We start from the raw sequence: 10,518 nt of genomic DNA, 5'->3' as shown, positions 1-10,518 counted from the left end.
ATTTCTTGTCATGGAGATGCAAGGCACTTGTCATGAATTTAGCCTTTGTAACAATTTGTAATTATCAATTCAGTTTTATGTACAAAAATATGCTATTGTACAACATCCAACTACATCTTATTCCCAAGTATTTGTTTCAGTCTTAATGAAACATCTATCTATTGTCCCAATTTATCTTTACTTACTGTCATTTGAAGCCACTAAGTATAATCTCCATGTTTGAATTTATGTCAGGGAGATTTTGTATAAGTACATCATTCAGTGTGCGATTGTTTTTATGACTTCACTCAGCCTGATATTTTCACAATTGGTTCACATTATAGCATTTATTACTATTTTACTCTTTTAGTGAATGAATAAGTTTCCATTATATATTTATATCAGCATTTTTAAAAGTCCATATATCAACCTATAGCCATCTTGGTCCTTTGTTCTATTAAATAGTGTGTGATTTGTCAATCATTCTCTGTTGGGTTTTGTTGGTTCCTGGGGTAGATTCCATATATTTCATGTGCCATTGGATTTGGTTTTCTAGGTGTTGCTGATTATGCTTGTATATGTCTTGTTCAAGGATATGGGTCTATAATCCTCTTTTTTGTGTTTTTTGTGTAGTTTTCTGGATCTTATATTAGGAAAATGATGGTTTTGTGGAACGTGACTTGAGGAGTTGAAGTTCATTTCAGTTCCCTGGAGTGGTTTCAGAAGACGTGGTGTCTCTGCTTTTTGAAGGTTTTGTAAAAGAGTAGTGAAGGCATGATCTGCTGGAGGTTTCTTTGCGGGGAATCTTTTATTCTGATTCAAATTTATTGGTCATATTGATGTCTGAGTCTTTTATGTTCTCATAATTCAGTTCTGGTGTGTTACATCTGTCCCAAATTAATTCCTTTTGTGTAGATTTTCCAGTATATTGGTATGTGTTTGTTTATACGAGTTGCTAATAGGTCTTAGCATTTCTGTAACATTAGTGAAAAGATCTTCTTTTTATTCTTTGATATTTTATTCATTTGGGTCTTTTTTATTGTTAGCATAGCTAAAGATTTGCTAATTTTGTTTTTATTTTTACAAACAACTTTTAGTTTCTTGATATTTTCTGTTGATATTTAGTGTTAATTGCTTATTTCTGATTTAATGTTTATCATTTCTTTCTCCAACTGCTTTTTACACGTGTGGGTGTCTGTTTTCTATTGTCATGGTAGGGTCTGCACTTAGTCTTTCTGCTTCTTTGATGCAGGCATTTAGTGCAACACCTTCTGCCTTAGTAGTGCTTCATGAATGACTAGACAATATCATTTTACTCTCTTTTTAAAAATTTGTTTTATCCACTTTTAACACAACCCATACTTTCAATCACAAACTTAAGGGGACATTCCCTTCTCACAATGGTTCAGATGCTCCCCTTACAGTAAGTATGAAGGTAGGAAAATCCAATCTATTGTGTATCATGTGTTCTGGGCTCTGATCTCCTCCATTGTCTCTTTTGCTCTTTACATATCTCTTCTCTGCCTGGCTCAGTGACCCCAAAAAGACCAGGGGAGCTGCAACTCCAGCCTGGGTGGCCCTTTCCCCTCAGTGCCTGGTCCAGCTGTGTGCACTCAGATCCAGAGGCCTGAGTCCATTTTTTTTTGTCTCAATTTCACTCGTTAATACTTTGTAATTTTAAGTGCACAGATTGTTCACTTCTTAGGTTACATTTACTCTTAAGTAGTTTATATTTTTAAAAAATTTGTTCTTTTTAATTATCAATGACAGTAGGGTGTTTTTTACAGATGTATACAGACATAAAGTGCATCTTATTCTAATGAGAGTCCCAGTCTTTTGAAGCATATACATAGTTTGATACTATTGTAAATTTGATGTTTTTTTTTCTTAATTGATGTTTTTGGTAGTACACTAAAATGAACAGAAAAGCCACTGGTGACAAATTTATGAAAATCAAATTTTTTTTCTATCTCTCAACGTGTTCTGTAGTTCAAATAAATCCTCTGTAGTTGTTCCTCATTAATTTATGAGAATTTTTTTACAGTTTCCTCTGTGTGTAATTAGCAGTAGTTAATACCAGTCACTGGGTCCTTCTGTTTTATCACAGGTCATATTCAGAACCGGATCCATTGAACTCCTCAGGGATACCTGCTTTGGCCAGGCAGAGATTCCTACCAGAAGTCCATATCCTGGCATTGTGAGATCCAGCTCAGAACCCCCAATACCAAGAGCACTAGCAGATCCTCCTTTCAGAGGTCTCTTCTGCAGCTTTCAGAAGTCATCTCTCCCCTAGTCCCCAGCATTTACCTGATGTGCTACATTTCCAATGGCAGTAACTGTTTATATCTGAATTTATTTATGTATTTTTTACTTACTTTGCCTTTATTGGTGATTTTTAATTGTACATAAAGATTCACTTTAATATAATTATACACACAGAGAACTTAATTTACTTGATTACAATCCTGGATCCCCTCTCTCCCCTCCTCATTTCCCTGATTCCCCTGTTCTATTCTACTAGTCTACTTATACTCATCTGTTTATTTATTTATTTATTAAATTTATGTATTCTTTGTAGTTGCACACAATACCTTTATTGCATTTATTTATTTTTATTTGGTGCTGAGGATCAAACCCAGGGCCTCACATGGGCTAGGTGAACAATCTACCACTGAGCCCCAACCCCAGCCTCTGTTTATTTATTTTTAATTGGAGTTTTATAGACGTACATAGAGGTGGAATTCACTGTAGTACATTTCCACACACTCATGACCCTTTCCTATCCCTTCTCCCTTTCTCTGGATCTTTTTCTTCTATTCCACATATCTTCCCTATGTCTTTATAATATCCAACCCAATTTCCCCCATTACTTTCCTCTAGATTCTGCATATGAGAGAAATCATTTGACTCTTGAATTTCTGAGACTGTCTTATTTCACTTAGCATGATGTTTTTTCCTCCACCCATTAACCAGAAAATGTCACAATTTAATTATTTCTTTTAAATGAATAAAACTTTATTGTGTACATATATCACATTTTCCTTATTCATTCATCTGTTTACATCATCTGGGCTAGTTTCATAACTGCATATAGTGAATTGTGCTTTCATAAACTTTGATATGGCTGTATCACTGTAGTGTACTGATTTTAGTTCTTTTGCATAAATACCAAGGAATGGGATAGCTGGGTCATAGGATGATTCCACTAATATGAAAATGGCAATACTACCAGCAGCATTAAACAGATTTAATGCTATTCCAATTAAAATCCCAATGTCATTCTTTATAGAACTGGAAAAAGCAATTATAAAATTTATTTGGAAAAAATAAAAGACCCAGAATAGCCAAAGCAATTCTTAGCAAGAAGAGTGAAGCAGGAGACTTTGCAATAGCAGACCTTAAACTATACTACAGAGATATAGTAATTAAAATGGCATGGTCTTGGCACCAAAGGAGAATGTAAACCAATGGTACAGAATAGAAGACACAGAGACAAATGACAAAAACTTATGCTTCAACAGAGGAACTACTGGGAGACACCTCACATCCCATCCATAACATTTACTGCTGGCCCCTCAAACACCATGTCCATTTCACATGCAAAATTAATTTAGTCCATTTCCAAGTGTTTCATAATCTTAATAATTCCAGCATTGCCCCAAAGTGAATGTTCAAAATCTTTCCTGAAACTGTAGGTTAACTATTGGCTGTGAACCCATATAAAACATCAAAAGAAGTTACATGCATCCAGTATTCACTAGCAGAGAGTAAATCTTCCATTAGCAAAAGGCAGTAATAGGGGAATATAAAGAATGGATTAGGGATGAGGAAATGTGAAACCCAGTTGAACAAATATGACCCTCAACTCCACCTGTAATTCCTCATGTAGCATTGAAAACCCTTGACTATTTCCAAAATGCTTAGGTATTCCTGCTCTTTGGCTTTGCCATTTTCAGAGCACAGGCAAATGCTCTCTTTTCCTTTGGCTATCTCTGTAGCCAGCAGCTTTTCTTGGCCAGCAGTTCATCCTTTTGGTAACTACTAATTTCTGAGAATTCCATTAGAACTTTGGCTTCACCTTCAGAGCTTCACCTATCACCTGGTCAGGGGCAGTCTGCAGAGCCTCAGACCCTGCTCCAGTTTGATTGGCATATGAGGCCTTTTATTGAGATGATGGTGAAAGGCAGCATGACCTCTTAACTAGAGCACCCTGCATTCCTGCAGAGCCAGCACAATGTAAATAGTGCCAAAGTCTGTTGACAGCTTATGCTACAGTTGGTCCCTGAAATTACTGCTGTGATGATTTCTGAATATCTTCCTTGCTGAGCAGGGTAAACTCACTTCCTGGGCCCCTGTGCTAGTGGGGTGGCCCCAAGACAGTTTGGAAGGGAATTTGTCTTCTACATCCTTGAGTGTACAATGGAGGTGGTATTCCAAATTCTTTACATGTCCTCAGCCTCTTCTATATAGTATCAGTTTGAAATATTTGACATCTCTTAAGGGACTGCAATGTCTTTACCACCACACCTTCCTTGGCCCGTTTATTCTCAGTGATCATGTTAAAACTCTTATCAAATAAGGTTTTTAACTCTACTAAAATAAGCAACTGCTTTCTTACAATGATATATGTCTATGGTATTGATATAAATATTTTAAAGGCTATTTAAAACATGGAAAAATGTAATGGATATAGTATAATATTGTCAGTCATGAATATTACCTGAAAGCTCTCAGTGGATTATGTTACCATAATGTCTTTTTGGTGGATCTCTTTACAATAGATATTACCACACAATTTATCTTACTATAAAAATGTGTTTCTTTGTACCAACCTAGTAAAGTTTTTTACTAGGTTGTTTTACACAAAGTAAAGTTTTTCTAAATTCTGAAGAAGTTTCATATTACACCCACACACCTACAGTGTTTTTTATGTAATTTGACACAAGCTGTGAAATATCACGAAGTTCTTATATCAATATTATCTTTTTTGGTTTCCTTCATCACCAATTCTTTCAATATAAAACATCTTATAACGTAAGGTAAACATCCAAAGTCTTTGTCAAGAGAGATACATATCATTAGGGATGGTTTTGCAGTTTAATTTCATTCTTAATTCATCTATTAAGTGTAAACTTTACCCACCTAACTTAACTCAAAAATTGTTGATACAAGTCACCCATAGAGGTTCAATAAGCTATAGTTCTGGAGGAAATGCATGTAAATGTGGAGTTTGCAGAATTCATCTGAGATACTCTAAATGTCTTTCTGCTCTAGCAGGGAACATTGGAGCAGTGAGTACCAGAAACCATAGACACAGTGTGTGGATGGAGCTTGTGTTCTGTTTGGATCCTGTTAAGCAAGTCAAGGCTCCCTGTAGCAGCCAGTATTGGGGTGCTCACTGGTTCCTATTACAAGCATTCCCCTATCTGCAAACTTTAAGAAATGCCTTTACTAATCAATCAAATATGTTCAGGCTTTTAAATTTACCTAGGTAATAAGTACATTGGTTTTTTTTTTTTTTTCCATTTTTTTCCTATTACTGTACTGGTGAATAAAATTATTTCTCAAAAGTTAGAATTTGATGTAATATTTTCATATTATATATTTTTTTCTCTTTTTGTTATATAAGTATTCCTAGGTAACTTGATATGAGCATATGTCATTTATAATTCATAGTTGGCAAAGCATATGTCAATGAGGACACTAGAATATTTGGAGAAAAATAACATTTGTGAGATGATGAAAGATTGCTACAAGACTTGGAAGTGGCACAACCCTGCAATTCCAGTGCATCAGGAGCTAAGGCAGGAGAATAAGAGTTTCCAAGCCAGCATTAGCAACTTAGTGAGACAGTAAACAACTTACTAAGATCCTGTTTCTATATTAAACACATGAAAGGCTGCGGAGCTTTCCTGGATTCAATCCCTGCTCAGGAAAAAAATAAATAAACTGCCACGAGGTTTTAGGAAACAAGTACAGATAGATGTTTAAAAGTTCAGTAAATTGAGAGAAATTTAAGTGCTCACATCATCAGACACTGTGGCCAGACAATTACAGTGTGGGAGGAAAACAGTCCAAAAGATGACCTGCATTTCAGCCTTGGGGTTTGGTTCCTGACACTGGGTGACTCATGAACAGCTAAGGAAGGTGGGGTCTCTTCCCCAGCAGTTGGGTTTATTGTCAGGACACAAGGGGTGGTAACAATGGCCCTCTGTTTACTTCGTGGACAAAGAAATTCTTCTTTTTTTCATGTTCTAGATGGAGAGGGATATTATTGTGTTTCTCTCTGTATTTTTGGTCACAATTCTTTAGGATTTGATTGTTGTATATTTTCAATAATTAATTGACAAAATTATATATCACAGTTCTTGCATATTTGACACTGGCTCTGAGTAAGAATAGATTATGGAGTGTAAGTTATCTCTAGATTAAAGTTGGTAAAATTATCCTCTATCACAGTATTTGATCACATCAATGTTTATAGGAGCTCAAGTCACAGTAGCTAAACTATAGAACCAAACTAGATGCCTTTCATATAAGTAAGAGGACATATTGGATGAATTTTCAATATATATAACCTCAAAGAATTTCAGCAATTATGTTGAATTATATTTATTCACTAAATTATGCATTGATAAAAATAAGTGGGAACCAATGTAACAAAAGAAGTAAAAAACCTCCAAAATGAAAATAACAAAACAAAGAAGGAATTTGAAGATGACCTTAGAAAATGGAAAACCTCCCATGATCTTGGATAGGCAGAATTATTGTTGTCAAAATGACCATATAACCAAAATCATTATACAGATTTAATGTGATTCCTATCAAATCCCACTGTAATTCTTCATAGAAATAGAAAAAAGCAATTTTGAAATGCATTTGGAAAAATAAGAGATCCAGAATAGTGAAAGCAATCCTTAGCAAGAAGAGTAAAGCAGGAAGCCTCACAATAGAGAAATTTAAACTATACTAAAGAGTCATAGTAACACAAATGACATGGTTTTGGCACCAAAATATACTTGTAGACCAATGGTACAGAATACAAGACTTAGAGACCAACCCACATAAATACAGTTATCACATACTTAACAATGGTGCCAAAAAATACATCAGAGAAAAAAATAGCTTCTTTAACAAATAGAGCTGGAAAAACTGGAAATCCGTATGTAGCAAAATGAAACTAAAACCCTGTCTCTCACCCTGCACAAAACTCAACTTAAAATGGATCAAAGACCTAGGCATTAGATCCAAGACATTGTGCCTACTAGAAGGAAAAGTAGAACCACATCTTCATCATGTTGGCTTAGGACATATTTCCTTAAAAAGTTTCCTACAGCACAAGAAATAAAATCAAAGATCAATAAATAGGATGATGTCAACTAAAAAACTTCTTCACAACAAAGGAAAAAATCAAGAACATAAAGAGAGAGCCTACAGAATAGGAGAAAGTCTTTACCACATGTACATGAAAGAACACTAACCTCCAGGATATATATATATATATATATATATAAACTTAACACCTAACACCAAAGAAACAAATAACCCAATCAATAAATAGGCTTAGAAACTGAACAGACACTTCAAAGAGGATGATATACTATTGATCAACAAATATATAAAAAAATTTTCAACATCTCTAGCAATTAGAGAAATGCAAATCAAAACTACTTTAATATTTCATCTCACTCCAGTCAGCATGGAAATTATCAACAATAAAAGCAACAATACCTGTTGGTGAGGATGTGGGGGGAAAGGTACACTCATACATTGCTGGTGGGACCAAAAAGTGGTGCAACCACTCTGGAAAGCAGTATGGATATTTCTTAGAAAACTTGGAATGGAACCACCATATAGGCCCAGCTCTCTCACTTCTTGGTTTATACCTAAAGAACTTAAAGACAGCATACTATATGACACAGCCACATCAATATTTATAGCAGCTCAAGTAACAATGCTAAACTATAGACCCAAACTAGGTGCCCTTCAACAGATGAATGATAAAGAAAATGTAGTATATGTACACAATGGAGTATTACTGAGCCTTAAAAAATAAAATTATGGGATTTTTGGGTAACAGAGTTGGAGAATATCCTTCTAAGTGAAATAAGCCATTCCCCAACACCAAAGGTAAAATGTTTTCTCTGATATGCAGTTTTGATCCATAAATGGGGGGAACATAGGGAAGTATGGAGGAACTTTAGATTGTGCAAAAGGGAGTAAGGGGAAGGAAAGATGTGTGTGGAAAAGGCTGGCAAAATGAGGCAGTCATGATTACCCTATGTACATACACGTATGGTTGCACAAACCATAAAACTCTGTATCATATACCGCCAGAGAAATAAGAAATTATACTCCATTTAGAATAATGAGTTAAAATGCATTCTGCTGTTATGTATAAGAAATTAGAACAAATAATTAAAAATATATACAATGATAAAATTACACATTTTATGAAGTATCCATGGAAAAATATGGTAAATCACAAAAGATACCTTATAAAATAAATCAGCTCCTAATGATGTGATCTCAGTGAAGGCAGGGTAAGATGGAAAGCCCAGATGTGAAGAGCTTTATCTAAGAACCACAAACAGGGAAATGACGATAATCCTGAAATGCAACTTTATCATTTTCCCTGAGAACAACTCTCTTTTCATTACTCTCCTCACAGCTTCCTTTACCTGCTTGTTCCTGAGACTGTAGATGAGAGGATTCAGGAAGGGAGGAACCATGGTGTAAAAGGCAGAGAGAACCATGTCCTGCAGGGTGTCAGAGGTTGCTGAAGGTCTCAGGTACACACTTGTGATGAAACTGAGGAAGACGGACACCACGAGGATGTGAGGGGTGCAGGTGGAGAAGGCCTTCCCTGGGGCTCTGGTGGGAAATTTCAGCACAGCAGCAAATATGCAAATATATGACATTATTATTATAGCAAAGCAGCCACCACCAATGATTATAATAGAGACAAGAAGAAGGACCATGTTGCTGGTGATGTCAGAGCAGGAGAGCCTCAGCAGAGAGGGGATGTCACAGAGGAACTGATGGACCACGTTTGACTGGCAGAAGGACAGCTGGAATGTGTTCTCAGTGTGCACACCTGCATACAGCAGACCACTGAGCAGGGAAGACAGGGTCATGCGGACACAAATCTGGGGGTTCATGATGAAGAGGTACTGAAGGGGCTGGCAGATGGCCACATAGCAGTCCCAGGCCATGATGGTGAGAAATAGCATGTCCACATATGCACAAAAAATGACCAAGAAGATCTGTATTGCACAACCAGCTACTGAAGTGGCCCTGTTGCCAGTAAGAGATTTGACACAGGCATTGGGGACAGTGACAGAAATGAAGAACATGTCCAAGATGGACAGATTTCTGAGGAAGAAGTACATGGGTGTGTGCAGACGCTGGTCAGCAGTGGTGAGAGTGACGATGAGAAGGTTCCCTAACAGGGTACCCAGGTAGGTCATTGGGAATACTGTGAAATAGAGGAAACTCAGATTCCAGCCATCAGGAGAGCCCAGGAGGAGAAATTCAGTTACCATGGTGGCATTGGCCGTTTGCTGGAATTTCTGGTTATTTGAGAAGATGAAGAGTTAAAAAGAGGAAGTAAAAACATCATTAATGCAATTAGTTTACACATTCATGTCCAAATAGTTTTCTTATATTTTTGTCACTTTCCCTGCAGAGGAAGGTACTCTTGGTTTTCTGATATGTTTAATCATTTCTGAGCAGTGTGAACCTCCTAGCGCAGGTGTGGAGGTCTGCAGCCTAGCATCTGGGTGTGACCTGCAGGGCTTGTCCTCAGCTCCCCATCAGACCTCCCCTGACCTCCTGAGACTCCATGCAGAGCACTTCCAGGGTTACCCATCTCCTCACCTGCATGACCACCTGTGTGACAGTTCATTGTTTAATGCTCCGTAGTTTACTTACCTTCATCCTCCTCCATAAATAAATTCAATATTATTTTGCCAAAACCTCCACACCTAATAATGCAAATTATAAAACATATTGTAATATTTTTACATTTTTATGTAAGGATCAATATATATCATGTTGGAGTACTGATCACTAGGAACATGAAAACATTTTACTCATGAGAAAACCATCTCAAGAATTCAAATTTTCCCATTCCAGCATCACAGGCCCAGTGTTGTGGAATACTGAGGTGACCTGAGTGCCCCTGAAATCTGCTGAAGTCTCCCACTCTCCCTGGTGCTCCTCAGGATGGGGGTGGTGCTGTCTCATGGACACACACCCTCAGCCAGCCTGTCCCAGGTCCTGCTGGGCTCTCTATTCCTCTCCAGGTTATCAGGGTAAGGTCTTCAGAGCCTCAGCCTCCGAGCAGCTGACACTCTCCTCAACTTCTACTTTGTACCTTTAAATGTTCTCATTCTGTGTTCACCACCATGAAGTTGAAGTTCGCATTGTCTAGACAATAATTTATATTTTCCTTGTGGACACCTTCCATTATTTTTCTTTCTTCTTAATCTCATCATAATTATACAAAAAGATACTGAATATATATGCTAAAAGAAT

General features: G+C 36.8%; 1 protein-coding gene across 1 annotated transcript; it reads right to left on the bottom strand.

Moving 5' to 3' along the window:
• Nucleotides 1–6,689: 6,689 nt before the first annotated feature.
• On the bottom strand, nucleotides 6,690–9,918 carry LOC107160673 (olfactory receptor 14C36-like; the record flags this gene model as incomplete). Its single annotated transcript, XM_015507320.1, has 3 exons — nucleotides 9,913–9,918; nucleotides 8,640–9,551; nucleotides 6,690–6,701 (listed from the first exon to the last, which is right to left on the bottom strand). Coding segments are annotated over exons 1-3 (930 nt in total), but the record flags the coding sequence as incomplete, so codon positions are not given.
• Between the last annotated feature and the right edge of the window lie 600 nt (nucleotides 9,919–10,518).

This window comes from Marmota marmota, unplaced genomic scaffold (assembly GCF_001458135.2).
Source record: "Marmota marmota marmota unplaced genomic scaffold, marMar, whole genome shotgun sequence".
NCBI lineage: Eukaryota > Metazoa > Chordata > Mammalia > Rodentia > Sciuridae > Marmota > Marmota marmota.
The sequence above is the reverse complement of the archived record's forward strand: the minus strand, read 5'-3'. Positions and strand labels throughout refer to the sequence as shown.